Source organism: Lagopus muta, chromosome 6, assembly GCF_023343835.1.
Source record: "Lagopus muta isolate bLagMut1 chromosome 6, bLagMut1 primary, whole genome shotgun sequence".
In the NCBI taxonomy this organism is placed as follows: Eukaryota; Metazoa; Chordata; class Aves; order Galliformes; family Phasianidae; genus Lagopus; species Lagopus muta.
Window position 1 is genome coordinate 8,454,777 of NC_064438.1, and position 24,167 is coordinate 8,478,943.

Here is a 24,167-nt window from a genome sequence, read left to right on the forward strand (position 1 = left end):
CTTCTCCTTGTCCTGTGTACCTGCAAGGCGTGATTCTGTATGTGGGTCTTCACAGTGACTGAACGCCCCAGAAAGCAATCCTGAATGAATGAAAGCAGTGGGAGAGGCTATACTATTTGTGTACAACCAAGCAGTGTGCTTTTGCATATCGGAGTATTTACTGTTTCATTTCTTGCCAAGGTTTACAGCTTGATTTAAGCAAGGAGCACAGTACAGAAGTGGCAGTCATAAGAGAACTGAGGCTCACTAAACAAAGCACAGTAAGGGTTCCTGCAGCTAGAACAGTTGCATGGGCATTAATGTCCTGCTTGATATGAAAACAGTTTTCTATCTTTTCAACAGCTTTATTTGTTTGCTTGTTTCTAGGTAGGTTTTTTGTTTTTTTTAATGACTGTTAAGCTCTTGTGATAAGAAATCTTTATATATAGGTGATTCTGATGTCCACCTCCCTTCTGCCACCTTCTGTCTTTCCTTTAAAAAAAATTAAAATAAAAAATCATGAGCACTGCAAATACATTAAGCAATGAAAATATGACAGGTTATACTTTTCATTCCTCTTACTGTGGGGAGAAGAGGAGCAGAGGGAAGAAGCAATGTCTGGGGCATGAGTGCAGTATTTTGGTCTGACATGTTTCGACTTTCCTTGCAGAACTTTGTGAACTTTGCAATTTATTCATGAACACAGCCAAGATCAATGCTAGTTTTTGCAGGAGGTCAAGATTTACAGACTTTTCATTTAAGTTCTAGATGCTGACTTCTTTCTTCCTGGTTATCATTCACTGTCACCACCCTGCAAACAATAGAGACACTACTTCAAGATACTTGATGGGCAGGAAAAGTGCTATTTTTCAGATGTATTTCACTTAGGCTGCATGTAAATATCTCCATTTAACCTTGGAAGGCTTAAAAATGTTTCAGGAAGGAAATTTTACTTTCAGGGCACAGTTGGATTGGATAAAATTTCATGAATGTCTGTGAGTCTCTACGTAGAGACCAACAATTAAGACTGAAAAGTATCAGTTGAAATGCTGGACTTTGTTGCCTGAAATACATCCTCTACAGCTAAGCATGTTTTCTTTTCCTGTAGCCTAGTTTATAAGCTTTGATTTTGATGTTGTCTACTTAAAACATCAGAAATTCTTTTTTCAGTTTTTTTGTTTAACTTGGTTTAAAAGCAGAAATACTTCCACGTGCTCCAGGGTGAGTAAACAAGGGTAACTTTCCTTTGTTCCCGAGGAACTGAAAGCTGCAGTGTCCAAATATTTCTCTCACTCCTGTCCAACCAATAGCCATGCAAAAGACCCTCATCTGTTGAAGGAATTAATCACAAACTTACAGTGAAATGTAAACGACACCTTGACCTTTTATAAAAAGAGAAAAACTCAACTGTCAAGGATGGCCGGGTGCACTGGGGGACAGTGAAGTCTGCAGATGAGTATATGTGGAAGGAAAAGAAAACAGGCTAAGAAATAAGATTATGTAGGAGTCTTCAAAGAAAGCTTTGAAAAGTAAATGGAGAGACTGAAAGGGAAAATTCAGATAGGATAAAATCATAGGATGGTTTTTCTGTTTTTGTTTTTTTCTTTCCTGGTAGAAGTTATTGAGGTGTTCTGCAGAAATAAGAGCAAAACAAAGAGAAGCTTTAAGGAGTAAATCAAGCAAAATTTCCTTTATAGAAGTCTCATTAATTCGGTAGTTACCAGCATTAGGAAAACTATGAAAGTCAGTATTGAAAGTATATAAAAAAACATTGAATGGCAGTTCTATTCAATTTTAAAAAGTTGATCTTAAGAAAGAAGGATTATGGATGTTGTTTTAAATAAAATCAAAGTAGAATACCAGAGTAGGCAACCGCAGCATTAGGTATTCCACTGCTCTATAGGTTCATGAATTTAAATTAAAAAGACAAAGTCTGGCTCTGAATTCCAGTCTGTTTTCTATTAAAAGAATGTGTTAACATTTTTTTCTGGCTTTAAGCATCGCACTATATCATTTAAAGTTCATAAGCACCTTGGCTTTACTGTAATCAAATATTGTTGCTTGGAGTTTGGAAGTTAATTAGTGTACATGCATGAAGAGTGAGTGCATCAAGTAACCAGTATGCTGGTGGGCTAACTCAGTAGATGCAAGTCTGAAGTGAAGTGAAGTAGTGAGTGGTTCCCTTCCTATTTGCTTTACAGTCCAAGTCTTGATTGGTATTGTTGCTACCTTTGGTGTACAGCTATTTGTCAGCTCACCAGTAAGACAAGTTTCAGAGTGAACTGAACCTTGACTTGAATAAAATATGGTTGTAATTGTTTCAGAGTTGCATAATGAGGCTGTAATCATGGAAAGCCTACCTCAGAAAAATAACATGAATCTTCTAAAGGCTGGTCTGTGGGCAAGGGTTGAACATTTCTGAATTGTTTTGGTAATTCTCAGCCTGTGCTCTTATGTTTGTACTCCTTCAACAGTAGGATTTTTATGGTAGCACAAAACACAGTGATGCTATTGACTGTGGTTATGGGACAGCACAGACTCTCTCTCCAGTCGCATCATGTGAAATGTGTGTGGAACTGCAAAGGATAACTCTTTGGGTGTCTGTGGCACAGAACAGGTCTTACAAATTAGTGTATAAGTACATCAGGGCATTTATACACAACTGTTTGACTAAAAAATGTGAAGGTCATTGTGCATTTAAGATGGAGAATTAAATAAACAGAACGAGATGTTTGTTATATGCCCTCAGTAACAAGGGTATAAGTATCTAAGGGTATGTTCCAAAGCATAATTTTGCACAACAGTTTCATGTTTCTAATACCATGCCAGCTGTGTCTAAAAAGAGTAATTCTGCTCTGTGTGAAATTACTAGCTTGTAGAAATAGCAGCTGCTGCTGGATGCTATTCTTCCTTGACTCACTGATTTTTATAGTAGGGTTTCTGCAAGAAGGCTCTTCCCACATGAATAATAAATAGAAAAACACTTGATTTTGATCCTAGTGATATATTTGTGTTATTCATAACGAACTTGAATTCTGTGGAGGGTTTTCATATTGGGGAAACAAGGTTCTGTCATTGAGATGCATTTATGTTACAAGAACTTCTGGGGAATAAAAAAAAAAGTCAGGAACAATGTAAATATTTGAGCATCAATGGTACTAGGTAACATAACTAAGTCTGGATTTACTGGAATCACCAGACTGCTCTTTAGCTCGAGTTATACTCCAGTATGAATCTGCTGTGTGACTTTTGATCTGTTATGTTAATATATTACTCCTAACAGTGAAAGACTTAATGGATTCAATTGGAAAAAAGTTACAGCTCAAAGATGAAATAAAGAATTGGGCTTCTTATCCCTCATAGTTATTATGCCAAAAGCAGGGTAACGAATATTGCTGTTGGTGAGCGTTACGTTTGCTCATCATAAATGCACAGTCATGTACAGTTCTCCAGAGCGATTTCATCTGGGAACATTGCCATAAGGATTACAAATGGCTTTCAGCCTGAAAATTGGTGTGTATTGCTTTAAAATTCCATTGGGAGTTGGCAATTTATCCTTCAGATAATTGTCTGGTGGTAAGTTGAACATCTTACTGTAAATTCTTGCTAAATTTCTTGCTACATGATAAACCGACTTCTATGAATAATTTACTGGAACTGGCTACCCAGTTCAGCTCTGAGGTCTTTATCAACTCTGGGGGCTCTTCAAAATTTAATAATAAACCGGGAGCCAAAAATCTCACTGCACTTAAAGTCATTGGAATTTCACTGTTAATTGCCGTGGGAATAACAATTTGACCTGTCAGGGCAAAATGCTCATCAACAGAAAATCCACACCACATCATTGTGAAGATGAAACAATATATTTGTGTCCTAATAAGCAAAGCTCATTTACTTACTCTTGCACCCAAGCTATCGTTTGTTGTTGTTTTTGTGTGTGTGTGTGTGTGTGTGTGTGTGTGTGTGTGTGTAGATTTTGTGTTGTTTGAAGTATTTTTACTGTGCAGAAAACTTGACCAAGTTAACTTGTGCCTTCATTGCTCTGATGGAAGATTTAGGATGTTCTGTATTGCAGCACTGCAGCAAAGTATATATGATGTAAGTATCCCACCAAAATTCTAAATCATTCTAGCCCTACAGGAAATTTGCAATGGAAATCCAGTTGGTAATTTTCTAGAGAAGACAACAGCAGTTTCCAGTTGGCCAGCTTGCTGGCTGATCTGTACCACTCAGGCGTGTCCCCAGTTTTGGCCACTGGTTGCTGCAGCAGAGCCTTGTTGCCTCGTGATGGAACTGCAGAGCTACCTGGGGATTTCACAAGCGTGCTTTGTGTGGTTCTGCCATGTAAACAGAAGTAGCCAAATCTAGTCAGACAAGCTTTAACATCAGCAAAGAGGTATTTACAGTCAGATGTGTGGGCTAGATTCAGTGGGCATTATGCCAGCTCTAACCTTTGTAAATCATGAATTGTTTTGTCTAATGTTGAGCATTCTTACATAGATCTGCTTTTTGCTCTGCCCAGTTTATGTCTCCAGCACATGCACGTGCTGTGCACTTGTGGTTCCTGGTGAGTGTAGCTTAGCACAGGGTGAATTTTTTTGGCAGTTAGGTGACTGGCTGCACAAGTGAGATGTTAAGATTTGAAAGCAGAGTTTGTCAAGGAGGAGATGAAGTAGAACAGAAGAGTTAAATGAACTTTTGCTCTGAATACAATAATTAAGCGGGGGAGACTGCAACTCCAGGCATGAGCTCTTCTATTGCTCTTCCATGCTGATTTGCACATGAGTTTGCATCAAGAGGGATGAAATTCTTAATTTCACCCAAAATGAGCAAGGATGTGCTTGGTCCAGTGGTAAATAAAGGATGGAGCTTCTTCTCCTTTATTCTGGAGCTGGTTTGAGTAGCAGAAGTGTATACAGATTTTTGTTTTCACTGTAGCATTGTAAAGTGAATTTTCTGATACGGTTTACAGCAAATCAGTTCACCTGAAATGAGGATGTCTTGAGAGTCCGAGGCTGTGCAGCTGTAACTAGCTGCTAACTACCTCTCATTTGTGTTTTCGTATTTCAGCTGTCTTTTTTGACAGAAAATATTTAGAACAGATAACAAACATACCATGACTAAAATTGTCTCTTATGAGAACCTGGGAAATATTTCATTAGTCCTAATAATGTGATACCAATCACTGCTTGTCTTATTTGTTTTGTCTTAATATGGATACTCAGAGAGTGTAACAGGTGGTATAAAAACAGAAACTGAAGCACTGACCCCAGAATAGTGACTTTTAGGAATATAAAGAAGGCTAAGGAACAACTGGTCCTTTAGCTGGAAGATACAGTTTCAAGGCACGAGGAAAATTGCACGAAAAGCTTTTTCAGAAAAAACAACAACAACAACAACAAAAACCCAGGCTCTTACTGTCTGGAGGAAAAATAGTTATATTCAGTTATGAAGCTGTACTGAAATTTAAAAAACAAACAAACAAACAAACAAAAACCACAAGAAAGTGAAACAGAAAGATTTTGGCAGAGATATATGTCACGCTTTGAAGGCAACTGATGTACTTTTCTTCAGCACCAGGTATGTAGGCTTCTACTAATTTAATCCCTTACTTGCTGCAAACCTTTACACTAATAACACCAAATCTTTGTTTTGAACAAATTCTTTTGCACTACTTTAATGTGCTGCCAGCCTAGGCTTCCTGAGGATGTTTCTAGAAGGCAGCTGGACCTGCTGAGTGGGGAGGGAACACAGGAAGGAAGCAGCAGCCTCCAGAGCCAACCTGTCAGTGTGTAAACTACACTCTTCCACCTTGAAAGCACCTGGGGGGACTGTGGTCAAAGCTGTGCAAGCGTGTAAGACTCAGGCTGTGTTTTGGCTCTGACACCTGTCTAATCACAAATCCTGTGAGTTTATAACTGATGGTAACACTGAATCCTTGCAGTTTCACTTTTCTTGACCTACCTGACTTCCTGAAAATGGTGCTTCCTTCCCATTGCCCAGGAGACATAGCATAGTGCATCAGTACTATTACAGGGAAAAAAAAACCAGATAGCAGAGTACTGTGGGTTGTAGCTGATTAATGCAATATAAGGAGGGAGCTTATTTTATTACAGATTAAGAGAATTGTTTTTTTGTGTGTTATTGTTTTATTTTTGTGGGGTTTTTTTTGTTGTTGCTGTTGTTTTTATTTATTTCATTATTATCTGCTCTGATACCTGTACCAAAACAAGGTTATTTCTGTGGAAATTCAGCAGCTCTGCAGGGAGTGTGTGTGTGTGTGTGTGCTGCTGGTGTGTGATTGTATTTGGCTGAGGCTTTCATTTCCTGAGTAAAAGTGCAAAGACCCTTTGACTGTCTCCATCTGCAGACAGCCAGTATTTTTAACTTCAGTGGAAATAAGCACATTTTTAGCTACTGAGTTTCCAGTGCCTTGAACAGTGACTACTGAGACATTCGCCGTTCTAGCGGAACAAAACTCAAAGTCTGAGTCAAAATTTCAAAGTTACTCTAATTAGCACTGAAGTGATTGTTCAAAAATTACTACTTTTCTGGGTTATCTCAACATTTCTATCCTGTTGGTTTAGTTGATGATGAGGCTGCAGTATTTTAGGAACAGAATTGCTGGTAAGGTCTTTTGCCTGTGTCTTCTGAAGATTTTGAAACAAAAATGCTTTGTTATCCATTTTGTACTGAAGACTGGCTGGCATAATTAATAATATTTGTTAAAAGCTTGAGTAAGTGCTGCTATGGACATTCATCTTTATAAAAACATATTTAAATTACAAATAAAAACTCGTTTTTATAGGGCGACATAGAAAATAATAAAATGCAAGCATGGTTTTTATATGTGATGCTTTTACCTGTAGGCCAGTTTAAAAGATGATTAAAAGAAAGTCATACATGTATACCTAACAAGTACATTGTGAGATGGTAACTCAGGGACTCTCCTGTTCTGGGGATGGGATAAAGGAGCTGGGGGTTGTTCATAGTTTTCAGAAAAGCTGTCTGGTGAGCTACACAAACTGATATCTTACCATTATCATTACTTATCATTAGCAGCTGAAGCAGAATTTTGACAAGATGGGTGCTTATAATGTGGTACAGATATCGGATAAACATAGTAATGATAATACTGTGCATAATGGGCTTTATTCTGGAAGATGTGATATTATTGGATAAGATGCTATAATATACAGTGATACTATGATATACAGTAATTATATTTATAGTAATATAATATTATCCATAGTATTTGATAAGCAAAGTAATATCCTGAAATAACTCAGTTAGAAGGAATAACCATCTCAGTCAGTTTCAGTTTGAGTTTATTTTACATGCTGATTATAAACTGAAAGATGCCTGTCCCCATAGTATTTGAGAATTTCACACTTCTTTTTTTAAACTGGTTGCCACTGATAAGTGAAGTGATCTTAGTGGGTATATTGAGCTCTCTGAAGGGTAAATGGCAACCTGCTTATTACTTCTACTGAGCACGATTACATTCAGTTGTTCTATTTCTGTAAAGTTTTGCTAACAAACAGATTTAGGTAGTTCACCCAGTCAGGGCCATCATTTTGCTTCTGCCCTGCAGGATCTGCTCAGACCAAACAAGACTGAATAGGAGACTAAATTCAGTAATTAACTATTACCAACAATGTTTGTTAGTTAACTGTTAATTTTAAAATGTTATGTTGCCTCCTGTATGAATGGAAACAATTTAAAAGTAACCATAGGGTCAGCCTACTGCTATTCAGCACGTTTATATTTGCCACGTGTTTTTTGGTGAAAGTGCTGCTTCTTTTTAGAGGCCACAAATCAAGTTTGCGTTTCCTCTTGCAGAATGTTTATTACACAAGCAATCAGCAGCTCCATGTGGGTGTTTTGAGTCCCACTATTGACGATGATGACAACAGATGCCTGGTGGATGTGAACAGCAGGCCCAGGCTCATTGAATGCAATTACGCCAAAGCCAAGAGAATGAAGCTTTACTGGCAGTTTACTCAGGTAATTCTTATTCAGCAAACGTTACAGAAAGTTCAGAAAACTGTGTTTCTGTATATGAAAGGTGAGTAATCAGTTTACCAACAAACCAGAAGCATCCTTGTTTGGTTGGGCTTTTTTGCACAGTGTGGGCAAGCTACGTTTACGTTTAATTTCTATGTTAACTCTCAACAGGATACAAAACTTTTATTATATTTCTAGAGAAGTCAGTGGATTATTTACTAATAAACTTCTAAGATGGTTACTGTTATAGAATGATCCCAATCTAAAAATAAGTGATTTTGTAAAGTCAAATGCAAGCTAACCTATTTTAAGAAGGGGAAAGGTAAAGCATTCAAATGCTTTGGTTTGTTTTTGTTTTTTTTTTTGGAAGTAGCAACCCCTCAAAAGGAGAGAGTGGGTTGCAGTTGATCATCTTGTCAAGAGAAAATTTTGCAATTCCTTTTTTTTTCTTTCTTTTTTTGTTGCTTGATATTTAAAAAAAAAAAAAAAAAAAAGCATGTAAAATCTGAGAAGTGATTTCACAGTGATGGGAATGGTGAGACTCTGAGCCCGGGCTTGAAGCCCACACTTCACAGATGATTTAGGAATATAAGGGAGAACTGTAAGAAAAAGTTCCACTAGTTCTGAGGCTGGAACATGCTTTGTGATTTAATGCGTACAGAGCATGATAGTTTAGCTAAGAGGATGTGGCAGGGTGACTCAAAACCACATCAGCATTTCCACAGGAGACAGGTTATCCTGAAGACAAAACAGGTTCCATCGGCTAGAAGCTGAAGATACTCAAATTTGATCTTTTAAAACAAGGTGAGACTTTCTAAAGGTAAGAACTAAGAGTTAGCACATCAGGTACTGTCATATCAGTTTCTTAGGACAAATAAAATGAGATTACAGTATTCTCTAAAAACAAATACTGGATTTAGTTGCTGGAAAAAATTTAATAGCTAAATAGTTTGAATAGTCACATTTTCTCCTCTCCGGTTTTGACTGTATGCACCTGGTTGAGTGCTCCTTTTCTGTGAAACATGGTGCAGCTCTCTTTTCTCAACAAAACCTACGTAGTGATATGTAAGCCCTTACGCTGAGGCTCAACATTATGAAAATTGTTATCCTTGCATTTAACGTCTTCTGTAACAAATGTATTTTTTGCTAGCCAATTAGTTTTTTTTCTTAGATTTAACGAGTTATTACTTAGTATATTGGGACATTGGTAGTACAGTTTAACCTCTGTATATTAATTGTGCAAAGACCATTTGGATGGTGATCAGTAAAGCATACTATAACATAATTTGTGCTTATACTTGAACATGACTCAGATATTTGTCTTTAAAAGAGAGCTCTCATGTAGCAGACTTTGAACGCCTTATCTGGATAGATATCCCAGCTTTCACATCTGTTCTCTTAAGGGCAAAGTTTCATTCATTTCTTCTCTCAAATTTTAACAATTATCTTGCCACAGAATCAGGGTAAGGTGGGGATGTTTCACTAAAAAATGGCTGTATCTGTACCTGATTTTTTGGTACCATTTTTTGATTGTGGAATTAACGTATTTCTTTAGATAGCCTTTCAGTAACATTTTTCAGAAGTGTCTACATATTCAGTATGATTGCTGATTAGTGACAGTGAAGGGTTTCTACTCCAGGACACTGCTGCCATTTTGTCACACTAAGTACATTAGAGCTCATTCGGTGTGCAGTAGTAGGATGGAATAATTTAACTAATGAAAAAAAGTCTTCTGTCTGTTAACTCCATTTAATAGCATTGCACCTGCTGTGGGAGATGAAACTAAATTCTGTAGATGGTGCTTAAATCTTCTACAAAAAAAATACTGCCCAGAAGTGAAAGTTAATTAGTTGTTTCCTTATGATAAATAAAGAGACAAATGAAATAATTGTTTGATGTTCAAAAAGGATTTTGTTAATACTCCTGCTAATTAAAATGCTGTTGTTTCTCAACATACAGCACAGTACACAGCCTCTGGTGTATGCTGTAAGCCAAAAGCAAACCAATGAGAATAATCATTTGATGAATTCTATTTGAAAAGTTCTAGGTTAGTCTGGGGAAAGGAAGCATTTCTGTGAATGCTCTGGAAGATGCCTGAAAAAGATAGGTTGTTTTATTACATTTTGAAAGCTCCAGTATTTCTGTTCCCTATTATGCAGTGAGCAGAACAACTGAAAATAAGCAGGACTGTAAGTATTGCTGTTGATTGTAGTCTTGAAATTTTGTGAAAAAATTAAAATGTAGGTGCTGGCAGTAGCTGTTTACAGCACCGTCTCCTAACTGTAAGCATGCTTTAACTTCTGTTTTGTCTAGTCAGACAAATGTTATTAATAACATTTATACTATAGATAACTTTGAAACTACAGCAGTGCAAGTGGAGAATAAGTCAGAAAGAAAATGAGAAAGTCTCTCTGACTTTCAAACAAGAGCAGGATAAACCAACTGATCTAAATTTCCCTCATCAGCACAAAAAGTCAGTATTTGCCTTGCATTCCAGACATGTATCTTAAAATTTGAATGAGGATACTTTCTTGTTTTCCTACAAAGTATACTCAATATTCTGAGAGGTACTGTGATAGTCCATGGTGGAGCGATGATCTGAGGAAACCTGATAGAAGGATGTATAGCTTTTTGAAAAATGCATTTTTTCAGATAAGGTACTTCATGCTGGGTGACTGGACAGGAGCCTTTGGGAGACTTTGTGATAGCTTGTCTGTACAGAAGAAAATTGTATTGAGCATTCAAAGCTTGCGGTCTGTGTTTGTATACTCAGGATCCATCTGAGCAAATTTCCATGCTCTGCAGCTTTGTACAGCTGCCAAATGCAACGAGATCCAATACAACATAAGCTTCAGTGACATTTGCGCTTCCAAGGCTTCTTCAAGTGTTTATAACTGCAATTATGCCAAATTATATGAGATAGCCCTAAACAGACTCTCATCAACTGGGTAGTGTTCAAGAATTCTGTTGTTGATGTTGTCTGTCAAGTCTCTTCCTCCTAGGGAAGTGCTTATTTGGGGAATAAGCTGTAAGTTTTAGTGGGGTTTGACAGTTCACCTAGTTCCATGTGTCTCACCACTTTTCCATTTAATCAGAACAAAACTAGGTCTTTTAGCAAACAGATGAGTGATCACCAGAAATGACACAGCAGTGAGGTTATGGGCGAGAATTACATGGAAGCAAAGAGGTGGGAATTCTACTGCAATGTAAATTTATACATGGTATCAAGAAGCCTGTTCTGGCATCAAGAACTATTAAGAAAACAAAAACTAAATTGCTACTTAGTGTTCCCTATTCAGTATTATTCATGACAGTATTTTTCTAGATTTACTTACTGTAATTATTGCAGTCACTCTGGGATGGTACCTGGTTTGAAGGCCGTGGTTGTGACACCGTCCTGGCACTAAACAATCCTGCTCGTAGCCTGTGAGCTCTTTATGGCAAGGAGCAGGTGCACATGCAGTGTGCTGGCAGCAGCCGTCTCTCCCTTGTAAATCAGTACTTGCAGGGAGCGTCCAAACCTACAGTCCACAACAGTTGCTGCCCACACACTAAGTAAATCTGCCATCCTTGCGACTGCTGCTGCACCAATTGTCTTATGTTGTCTATTCTGTGACAGACACGGTACTCTGAAATGTAGGTCATGCAGGCTGATGTCCCTAGGTGTTTAAGTCCTTGAGACACTTTTCAGTGAAAAGCACATAAGGCCAAAATTGTGCCATTCTGAACCAGTCATCTGATACCATTAACTTTCTTATTTGTACTGAGAAATAGTTTATTTTAAATGCTGGAGCCAGGCATTTATTTTTAAGAAATTCCTCAGTTCCTAGTCTGATTTCTCAGATTTATTGGAGATAGAAAGGCAGTTGTGACACAACATGAAATTTATCTCTGAATACATCACCTGGGTGACAACAGTTACACACGTAGAAAATTGAGAAAGTACACTAATAGCACACTAGGGCCCCTCCAGCAGTATAACAAAGGCATAAGGAATATATTTTTCCACAGTTGCTCTCTAACTTGCAGTATCTTAATGAACTGCATATTTAGCTTTAGGTGAGTGGGGTTGGAACTGGTTTTTATCCTTCTAACCAGACTGGCCATGCCATCATTATTTGCTGTTGTGAGAAGCATGTCAAGAGAGGGCTATGTAGAAAAGAGTTATGAGAAAGGATGTGAGGCAGAGTTGAATAGAACAAATAGTTCTAAGGCTGTTCCACATTGAATTCTTTTCAGTACGGCAGGCTCTGCTAATTTAATTTCCAGCTACATAAAGGTGAGCAGAGGTTCAACCTATATGGATGGGCAAGTCATCACAGACTCCTGGGAAGGAGAAGCTGTGCAAGACCACATGCTTAGCACTGTCCTGTATTTATATCCACTGGAAATTACAACTTCCTGCAATACTTGCATTGCTTTTACGTGTAATGAAGAAGTGCAATTCCAGGCAGTGCAAGAGGATGCTGCAGAAAATTTTCCCATTCAGAGAAAGTGGTTTATGCCATCTTGAGAGGCTGTAAGTAAAATTTGTGGCTGATAACTGTAGTTGCCATGTAATAATTTTCAAAAGCTACAGTGGGAAGATAAATAGAAGATAGAAGGAGCAAGTGATGTATTCAATTCTTATAGCATTCCACATCATATTTAAATAGATGTTGAACAGATAATAGAAATTCTATAGATTAATAGATATTCAGTGTAGCTCTGTAAAGAAAGAATGTACCTTAAAATTACTGAAAGTGTTTCCATCTTGTTCATCTTACAGACGTTGGCATTTTCTGGATAGCTTTTCTCCATTTTCTTGCTTGCCTTTATCTCATGACATAAGAAGATGTGCAATACTACCACTAGCTAGAATCATTACCCACAACCACATCTGTAACAATGCGGAGTACAGACTGCACACAGAATTAAATGGGAAGCTTATGTACAGAGTTAGCTTAGTTCATATTTCATATGCCCCCTAGTTTATAAAGTAGGAGCTAAAGATGTTAAACAGTTTACAGTTTTCTTCTGATGTCCACTCCCAATTTTCAGTCTATATGTATTAGTCAAGGACGTCTTTGTACAACAGGGATTAACAGCAGTAGAGCTGTATCTAGGGAAACAAATACCCCTCAGAAATTGTTCAGATTTTTCCATTATCAGGGCCGTATGATAGAAAACAAAATGATTAATTTATCAAGATTTTAAATTTCTTCTGTACTTCAAAACCCCACAGGATGCAAATACACTCAATTTGCATTTGCCATAGTAAGACGTGCTATATTACTATGCAGCTATATAATTATGTAGTGGTAAATGCCTGGCAGCTCAGGACACAAAGTTATTGTGATCTTATTTAAAAAAACAAAAGAGTTTGATATTGCAGGAGAGATAAAGAAAAATCAGATGCTTAAATTATTCAATTAACTAAACCAACACACTAGAATAGGACTTCTTGTATTATGTCTTGCTTTAATCCTAAAAACTATTCAGTCCTATGTACGCAGAATATAATTATTCAGAAATATAAAAACCTGAAAGTATTCTATTTTGAATCCTTGATTTCAGCTAAAATACAAACATGTATAGGGTAAAGAGTCACATTCAGAAAAAAAATATAAAAAATGCTGTGTTTTAGTAAATGAATCATAGAATCATAGAATCATAGAATCACCAAGGTTGGAAAAGACCTAAAAGATCACCCAGTCCAACCGTTCACCTGTTCCCAATAGCTCCCACTAAACCATGTCCCTCAACACAACATCCAGCCTTTCCTTGAACACCCCCAGGCTCGGTGACTCCACCACCTCCCTGGGCATCCGTTCCAGTGCCTGACCACCCTTTCTGAAAAGTAATACTTCCTCATGTCCAGCCTGAATCTCCCCTGCCGTAGCTTGAAACCATTCCCCCTGGTCCTATCACTAATGACACGAGAGAAGAGGCCGACCCCCAGCTCACTACAGCCTCCCTTCAGGAAGTTATAGAGAGCAATGAGGTCTCCCCTGAGCCTCCTCTTCTCCAGGCTGAAATGGTATTAAATCTCCTTGCAGTGTTGATGCAGTTCACAGAAGAGGTTTTGTTTCTTTATATTTAGCCTTCTATTTGGAGTAATTTTCCAGCAGCAAGCTGTAGTCTTTGCAAATTAGGTGTAGAACTTGCCAGTCAAAAGTTTTTGTGACTGCAACAGTAAAAGGAGCTTTTAGTAGGTGCATTTCAAGTCTTTTCCAGCGTATCACATTATGCAGTATTTACTCTCTTGAGAACTACATTTAAGCCCTAAAGATGCTTGGGCTGAATTAATTTAAAAGAAAGCTAACACATACTGTGTTTTTCCTTGAAAACAGATAGCCTATTTGCATATTTAGCATGTTAATATTCAACACCACTGTTATTTACCAAAAAATTGTTTGTTCTAGTCCAACCCAATATTCCTAGTTTCTGACATCCAGATAGGCTCTCCAAAAAATGCAGAAGGTTTCAGCTGGGTCCATTACAGATGTGCAAGAAAATGATCAAGCCTCTAATGCTTTATACAATTTTACAGATAACCAACACATATTTACCCAGCAAAGTGGCTGGATTTCATGGGGTCTGATCTCCATTCTAGCTTCTTCCTCTGCATTATTGAACCAATCACTTCCTGGTTTCTGGAACCTAAATTCCCATGTTAGAATACACAGATCAATTGAAATACTAGTGTAAATTCATTTCTTAATTTTCTTCACTTGGCACTCAATTTATTTCCTGGTTTCTAGACATTGGTTTAATTATAAGCATACAATGACAATGCAGACAGTTCCGTTTCTGGGTAGAAATGAGTTACAAAGCCCTGAACACTGTGGGTTCACATTAGAAAACCCAAACCAGTGAAATACCACCATCCCTAAAGAAAATAAAATCTCATTCAATTTTTTTCTTTTTTTTCCTGAACAGGTCATATTTGAGTAAGAATTGCATCTTAAAAATAAAAAGAGAAAAACAGGAATTCCTTTTTTTCTCCTGTTTTAGTAACTCTAAATCATAGGCATCCCAGCACATTGCCTAGGGCAAATATCTCTTTCCAAGGGAAAAGATAAAAAAAAATCTTGGGGGTTTCTAACAGCGTTGAATTTCTCATTTGGTTTATGATGATTAACTAGTTATCTCTGTATGCTAAGGCTAGTGGTAGTAATGTGAACTTTTCATCTTGACATTATTTCCTTTTTATGCTGTTAGAACATTTTCATCCACGTGGAGAAATGGAGAAAGAATGAGAGGTAGTAAGGCGCTCCCAAGCATGACCTTCAGTGGCATGCTGTGAAAGGGTTTTTTCCATTAGCAACCTCACACTGCATCTTGTGCACTCAGTAACTGGGAGGGAAGAGATGTTAACAAGCATTTTCCACAAGTTAGCAACATGGAAAGGGCCTTAGCAGGCAACATCTGTGCAAATGATGAATTCTTCAAAATCGAACAAAAAGGCAGAACCTAGAAATACACATCAGAGATCAGAAAATTAATTAACTAGATTAATTACCTTGTCCAGCAAACTGCCTCCAGCAGTGATCAATGCTTGCTGTTTCCCAGAAAAGAACTCTCTTCAGAGCCAGAAGCTCACTGTAGCACCGTGAGGGGAGAAACTTCTGATCCCTGATGTGCTCCCTTCATGAAGGCTCCCATTTGTTTTGTCCAAATGATGATCTCATTGTGCCTATAAAAATGTTTTTATCAGTGCTCTTAAAAGTAACCCAGACCATTAAAAATAAAGTCTAGTCAGTCACTGAACACTGATGCCTGTGGCAATTAATTCGATAGGTTTCCTAAATTCACAGAAGTCACAATAGTTGCACATTATTAGTTCTAACAGTCATTTTTCCTTAGAGAGGTTATTTACCAGGTTCCCACAGCTTTCCAGCACAGACATCAGATACCACTATTTTCATTTACATACTAAAAAAAAAATATCTAATTTTTACTTCATTTAGTATATTTTTAAATTCCTCACCATTCAGCAGATGCCAACATGCCCCACCAGCATGTCATCCTGGAGCTTACTGCTGTCAGCTTTTATGACTCTCAGCTCTCAAAAAGGCGTCCAATTTATTTCTAAATGAATTGTCCTATCAACTTGTTATTCAGGACAGCAGCTGTATTCACAGGTGTGATGCTCTTCATTATCAATAGCATAGGTTAGTTCTTCCTTTTCTACACCGTTATTAGATAATCCCAACTATCTAACAATCAAGGCAAATATATCATCACTGGGAGTTGTTGCCAAAACCAAGCCAAACTATTTTCAGCTATAAAACCTGCATTTTGCTGCAATTGTTAAGACTGTTTTTCAACCACCCTCTTTTTTTTTTTTTTTTTTTTTTTTTTTTAACTATTTTTCATTAATTATTCAATGCTTTCCTGTGTTTAAAAAAATAAATAAATACCTACAGTTAGTGTTTCGGCCACCTATTTTTCTGGTATGACAGAAAGATTTCCTGGCCACTACTGACAAAAAAGACATGTTTTTACTTTCTGAAAAATCTCTAAAGATCTTTCCAGTCTAGGTAACGTATTCTATCCAAAGCCTGCTTCAATTTGCTTAGTTTTATCACCATTTGCTATAGTGAAATTAATTTTCAATTATCACATCTTAAAGAGCTTCTTCGTGTTTCAGTCAGGGCTTGAATATATTTTTCTGCAGTATTTTCTAAATCTAATTATTAACGATGGGTCTTCATAATATGTTGTGATGCAGTTTGATTTATGCCTGCAATATATTACTGGCAGGGTTAAATCTATACATTCTGTTTCTGATTCTTATGCTGTTTTTTCTGCGATTTGTTTTCCATTCCAATTACATTCTCTGTATGACGCTGCGTTTCCTCCTGCCAAGTTTAATTGCTCTTATTTAAATACTTTAATTAACAAAATGGTGTATTTCCACATCCACGTTTAAATAGTTGTGCTTGGACTCCTATACATTCATGCAACCAATCTAGTTTAAACAAAATGGAAAACGATCACAGAGTCCACTAGTTACTAAAATGTAGTTTGGATGTGCAGATAAGGCTGCATCATTTCATTTGTCACAGCTGCAGTAGTAAAAATTTGTTACAGCAATATGAAAATCTAGCATTTATGGTTATATAAAAACTGAACAGTTAGAAGTCTCAGTAGTAAAACACAACAAAACGTGATGTAAATTGATTAAATTGATGTAACTGCTGCATGATGCATTTTCAGAGGGTGTTTCATAATACTGACTCCTCGGTACCATGGATGTAAGACCTGTACCCAGATGGCTGCCTGACAACACAGCATGAGTGCTGGAGGAGAAAAAAAAACCTTTTTTTCTTAAGAAATGGTTTGGCTGATCTCTGTCGTAACTCTGCCTAAGTTTATGAGATTAAATACAGCAAATAATTTTTTTTGTTGGGGTTGAAAAAATAAATTCATATTTTAAAGTAATGTCTGGCAAAATTTCTCCTTTGCCTAATTGTAAATAGTGACATAAATAGCAGATAGACAATACTTCCTTAATGTTTAAGGTTTCTGCGTATAGTATTTCACCCATGTAATACCAGTTAAGTACACCTTATTTTCAGGATAGTCAAAGCAAATATAACAGGAAACAGGTCTCTTTGAAGAGCAACAACTAACCAAATTCATTGCTGAGGAATATTTAAATAGTATTCATTTTGAAAGATCTGAACAACAAATGTTATCTGTCTACTTCTTCACAGAGCACCTGCTGGCCAAAGAGTCACAAAATTTGTCATACTGCTTTTGATTTCAGAAGGAATGAAGCAATTACCTAAATATACCATTATGTATATATACTCATTTCCCTTATATAGCCATCAAGTAGAAATTGTAAACTCAGTATCCAATATTTCCAAGCCATACAGATACAGATAATTCACATAGTGCTCCATGTCATCAATTGGTGACTTCTTCCTGTCAACACTTTCTTACTTCAGCAACATTAATACCAAAGTGACCACAAAAAAGATGAAATGACTTCTAAAGCTCTAGCAACTTATTATTATCCTTTTTTTTTTTTTTTTTTTTTAAGCTAAACCTGGCTTACTAACAATCATTAAGAATTTACCCAGCGAGAAGATGGTGCATTGCTTGGAACAGATACCTATTTTAATATACACCCATCATAATTCTTTGTTTCAAATGTATCAAAGCAGTTAAGTTCAGAGTTTCTACCTGCAATTATTTGAGTACACCAACTGAAGCACCAATAGAAAATTAGAGACTAACATATGCAGTGATCGTAGTAGCATATATAAAATACAAGACTGAATTTACTTTCTGTGTATGTGTATATATAGACACACACGCACACACACAGTAGACTAAGTAGATTTAAACAGTGTAAGAAACAGATATACCTTACAGTAAATTGTTAAACGAGCTGTCAGTCTGATATCCTGAAATGCTGACATCCTACAGCATTCATTTAATATCCCTCATTTTATAGGTGACAAAACCCTGTATAAACCTAAGAACTTTATCTAGGCTACGAAGCAGTGGTTGAGTCTGAAGCAATATGCTCACTTTCCTGTTTTCCCTATGTTTTGCTTGGTTGTTTTATATGAAACTCAATACAAGAACCTGAGGATTACGAAACCCATCAAATCTATTTTAAAGCCTGAATATCACAGATCATATCTGGCAGCTTTGTCAAGCAGAAGCAGTGGCTAAATTAACCAAATCAATTAACTGCTGTGAATTACTTATTCCACTCTAATGATGTCAGGTACACACATTTGAATCCTTCCTTTAAAATACCCAAAATTTGTGAAGCGGAATTTCTGTTCCTTCCTGCCTTGTGTTTTTCTGTCCATATCTGAAAACACAACTCTGGCAATCAGGCTTCAGAATAACAACAAACAGAAAATTGCTTTTAGTTCTTGCTGTAAAGAATTAATTGAGAGAGTAAATACAATGGTAGATTTGAATTAAAAACAGCCAGAAATCAGAACAATTTTACACCCTGAGTAGTACAATGGCGTCTGAGTAAATAGGCCTGTCACATAGTATGAGAAATAAATAAGCGTGAGATGAGACTTCAGAACTTTTGGCAAGGTATATGTTACAGAAATTTCCTCATGCACTTTTCTTGTTATGAAGTCAGAGAAGTCTTTGCTTTGTTTTAAAGGGTTTTTCTGAGTGTAACTTGGTAGGTAACGCTAACGCTGCAGCAGCAATAGTATGGTGGGGCAGGAGGTTCAGGTTAGATTGCACAAGCACTATCTCTGCAAAAATCATTGCATTTAACATGTCGTGTATTTGCAGAGAAAGCTGATATTCTGTCCCATTTGTAGCTCTTTGAATCACAAGCAGTTCAACTACTAGGGAAACTTTGTGAAATCTTCCAACTAAGCTTAGTTCCACAACAACCAATATTCTACAGGTCCTCTACTGCTCTGCAGACCAAGGACAGGAAAGAGGATGCTGGGACATACGCCTCCACCCCCACACAATAAACATAACAAGAAAACAAACATAGTACAGTCCAGCAAAGACTAATTACTTTGTATGGTTTTTATCACTCCATCTTTAACATAGAAATACACAAGCACATACTTGCAACATGGTACTCTTTCTAATAGCATGCTAGAATTTATAGCTGCTACACATGGACCAGCTGACTGAAGAAGTTGGCTCATCTGCAACTGCACACTGTTGTAGTTTGCAGATATAGCACGTGGTATTCTTAAACATTGTAGTATTGGCTGAGTTCTGCTTTGGTGAAAGACTTAACAGTCTTTTGGGCATGAGAAGTACAATAATTCTAAAGGAAGTCAAAAGTATTATTGCATTCCACTATGTGTTACGCAACCCTAAGTTAGCTGACATGCCAACAGCTATTTGCCATAGCAGGATTGATGACGTGAAATGGTGTTTACATTAAAAGTATGCTTATGGACCACTAAATCAGTTTTATGTGTGTCTAATGCTACCAGGAGTTGAGAGCATTTGTACTTCTCACAGGGATTGCTTCAACCCACACTGCAAAGCCCATCACATTTTTCTGTTAAACTTAGTAGTGCTGTCACACTCGATCTGTTTTTATAAAATACTTGACCTGGGTTTATTTATCCACCTAAAACTCTCTATCCTTGTGCTGCCCCTCATCATCAATGATCCTAAATCTACTTCTCTTCAGCTGAGCAGAATTTCTCTGTAACTAGTTTCAGCCTACAGAATCTTTTTTTTTTTATTTTTATGTATCCTAAAAAACATTATTCTTATCTACCAAATATTTGGCTTGGAAAGAAGAGTTCATAGCTAGGATGGGAAACGGGAGCTAGACAGGCAGACAACCTCCATGCTTGATTACTCTGAGATTTAGCATCACAAGGGAGGATTTTGCTGAGCAATAAATATGACTGTGAAGAGTTTTATGCAAGTTTCACTAACTAGTTACAAATAATTAATTAAAGGAATACCTTTATGTCTGTTTGGTTCTGGGTGTTCAAACACAATGCTGACAGGTTGCTGAAGCTGCTCAGTAATACTGTAATTCTGAGGCCAAACCAGTCAGAGTAGCAAGATGTAGTATTAGCTTTTGCTGAGTGTTGCTTGCATACTTGCTTTCAGTGGAGTTGCTCTATCATGTGCTTCAATGAATTATACAGCTCATTAATTAGCTAATATACCTTGCAATATATAGTGGGTGCGCTGTCATTACCCTACAAATAATAGAGCAATACCACTATAGCAGGCTTGCATTAGCCATGTGAAGGGGGGGAAAAACAAAGATAGTCTAATTAGAGGTAATTTTACATGTAAACCTTTCTCAGTATACTTCAGAAGAATTATTTATACATTTAACTGGAAGGAACTAAAGCTGCATAGTCTGCAAGCTCTTAGAGGGATTGAGCCATAGTTCTGCAAAGACCTCACATCTCTTACAAGCTGAATTGTTCTATTTCTAAAGGGACTTAAGCCTTTACGTTTCTCTCATCTCATCTTACAGAAGAGCATCTCTGCTCTCTAGAACATTCAGCTCACACATATAAGCCACCGCTTAATTTTGGTGTCTCTTTATGTTCCATGCTGGAGGCTTCAACATTCTCAGCACAGTGATTTTCAGTAGCCACTGCAGAGCACTTTGCAGCTCATCAAAAAGAGCTGCCTCTACCTTTTTCTGTCTGAAGTCACTAGTTTCTATTGAAAAGAAGCTGCTGAAGAGATGGATGCCACATATTAAGGCCAGATGTGAGCATTCTGACTAGTTTCACTCATCGGCTTAAAAGCTATTCTCAGGATGGATACCACAGAATTCATTTCACAGCATTGGACAGAGAGGAGAGAAGGTCTACCAGCAAACACATTTCTGTTTAGCTGTCGCACTTTAGGTGAAATTGAGAAACTGAATACTGTTCTTTCACTTATGCTTGTGAATGTGAATCGATGTCTTGGGAATGACGGGCAAAGTCTAGGAGTACCATACCTACATTCATATCACAGATCCAAAAAGCGGGCAAGGAAGGGACCCAAACTCCCGTAGTTGGTTAGTTTTCTGACAAGAAATTCCAAACCTTTTTTCAAAAGCTAAGCTGAGGATGCCTTAGACACCATGACCGAGAAGATGACTAATTGATACGTGTAAATGCTTGGCACAGGTACAGAACTAGTTAACTTTAATGATAGAAACACAAGCACCTCCAGCATCAGCTAGAAGCTCAAGGAAGTTGATCTAAATTTGGGGTTTAGGCAGAAACACTTGAGCTAAGTTGTCATCTCCAATTCCACATTTGTGGAACACTGACTGTGCAGCTGGAAAATTATGATCAACAGTTTTCATTAAAATTGAGACTGTACACTTTCCTAAAATTAAAAGAAAATATAGAAAAATCTTCAGCAGTTTATTTTTGACAGTAAGAAAATATTCATTATGTTGGAGTTTTACCTCTGCAGGACCTCATTCAAAGCTCCTTGAATTCAACTGAAAAACTCACCAACTTCAGTGAACTTTAGAAGGCCAAAAAGTCACTTGAGTAGAGGTTGAGTGAACAAAGACTGTATAAAAAGCTTTAACTGATTTCCTATTATAGTTAGTCCAAAAATATTTGTCTATTTCAAACAATTATAGTGCTTATGGATGTCTTAGAGTTTATGCTGTCACCATACACCCACATTTAACTACCATTATTAGTATGGGCATCAATAAATTCTTATAGAGAAGTGGGAAAATACAGTTCACTCAGCATTTCATTACAGAGATCCTGATCTACAGAGTGCTGCAGTATGCTTGTCAGTTTAAATTGGATTCTGCACCTAGGCCTACCAGGGAGAATCTATGGGAGCCTCATGTTTTGAATGTCACAGATTATTCCTGATATGGTCTCTCTTACTCCAAGCCATATTTAGATCTTAGAGATTTCAAACCTGCTTCTACCTCATTAACCAGTCCTCAAAATGTATTACTGATATAATGGGAGGAGACGACATTCCTCAGGTCACCTGTCTGAATGGAGCACCTGTACTGAATGGAATGACCTGCCTTCTCTGAAGACCAAATTCAGCATTTCTATTGGATATAGCAAATATCCCTGTGATTAGAAGAGAAATCTCTCACGCTTATGACTTTCTTTAACACAGACCTGACACAAACTGTTCAGCTTTTTTGGGTTTTCATTTTTTCTTTTTTTAAATCACAATCACAATCATACAGTTTCCTCTATTTACAAGTAAGCAATTAAATACTGAGGTATTCTTTCTATACTTCAGCTGTACTAATGCAATTGTACTGACTGACTGACCCTCCATTCTTTGATTTGCAGATTAAGCTGGTAATTCTCTATTCTGCAAGTCCAAGATCCTCTAGAGACAGTCACAGCATTTCAGACTACTGTGCAAATTATTCTACTGTTTATCTTGGAAGAAACTTCCCAGACAATAATGTGTACAAGTTACCATTATTAGATAGGACAGAGTATGAAAGAACCAATAATAATAATAAAAAAAAACTAAAAAGGGCTAAAAGGAAAAAATGTAGAAAAATGATTTAATTGTTCTTTATGTCTATTGGTAACTGTGTGATAACCTCAGTTATTTAAGATTATTTTCATCCCAAGTAGCAGCTAGAGAGGGGCTTTTAGCATGGCAGTATCATTCATGATGAACAAATGAAGAGTAGATATCGATGACTAATGACAAAAGATTATAAGTGACCATTAATTTCAGTATTCAAACTTTTTTTTTTTTTTTTTGCACTTTATATATGGGACACCCCCAGCCAAAACATTATTCCTTTTTTTGCCTTTTTTTCCATGTTTCAGTGGTGCAGCATAGCCACTAAGCTAGGCAAGTAAAGCAAACAGGAAAGCTTTTGGCCTATTGTTAATGAGCATGGCCAGAAATGCAGCTTAATTCTAGAAATTCCATTTGCTGAAATGCTAACCAAGCAATTGCAACCATTCTAAACTGCCTCAGAGATTAAACCAGCCTGTGACAAAAGGAACATTCACAACAGACCCAACCCACTGCCTATCTTGCCCCCAGTTTTTCCACAGAAGCAGTGGAAGTAGCACTTCAGTAGATGGACACTGGAATGCTAATTCATATTGACATGCAGTAGCAATGCAACGTGATCACAGTGTTTAACCCAAACTTCTTTTTTCCTCCCACGCTTACAGGGAGGCCCAATCCAGAACCGAAAATCCAAGCGTTGCCTGGAACTGCAGGAAAACAATGAAAATGAATTTGGATTTCAACTCGTCCTCCAGAAATGCACTGGACAACGCTGGTCTATAACAAATGTCTTGAAAAGCTTGTCATCATAACAGACTGCATTTTTTTACCCATTCCTTTTGCTACTGTGTAGCAAATACTGAATTGTTGCCTGCTGTACTGCGTTTCTTTCCTCCCTGTTCTTTCTCTCCTTTCTGTCCCTTTGATTTTATTCTGTGAGTGTGTGGAAATCGGGTTTGTGAGCCGGAAATAGACATTTTATTTTACAATTATGTTTTCATTGCATTTATAGAGGTGTTGAATGATAGGTGATGGGTAGGCTATCCTAAAGTATTTTACATCTGTAAATAGAAAACAAATGGAGAATATTTATAACTCAAGCTTTTATTGAATAAAAAAACCCAAATACTATTTATTACTCTCTATCTGTCTCCAGGGTAATCAGCTTAGATATTAAGTGGTGCTCTCACTGTTTTCATTAACTAAAGTCTCATCCTGACAAG

The 24,167-nt window shown here is 37.1% G+C and overlaps 1 protein-coding gene across 2 annotated transcripts in view; it reads left to right on the forward strand.

Moving 5' to 3' along the window:
* Positions 1 to 23,936, forward strand: part of GALNT18 (polypeptide N-acetylgalactosaminyltransferase 18) — a 211,309-nt gene extending 187,373 nt beyond the window's left edge. For both annotated transcript variants that reach the window (XM_048949945.1, XM_048949944.1), the window contains 2 exons: positions 7,822 to 7,986; positions 23,610 to 23,936. In XM_048949945.1, coding sequence (XP_048805902.1) covers positions 7,822 to 7,986; positions 23,610 to 23,756 — 312 coding nt within the window. In that variant the 3' untranslated portion in view covers positions 23,757 to 23,936. The remainder of the gene's footprint in view (positions 1 to 7,821; positions 7,987 to 23,609) is intronic.
* The last annotated feature ends 231 nt before the right edge of the window (positions 23,937 to 24,167 follow it).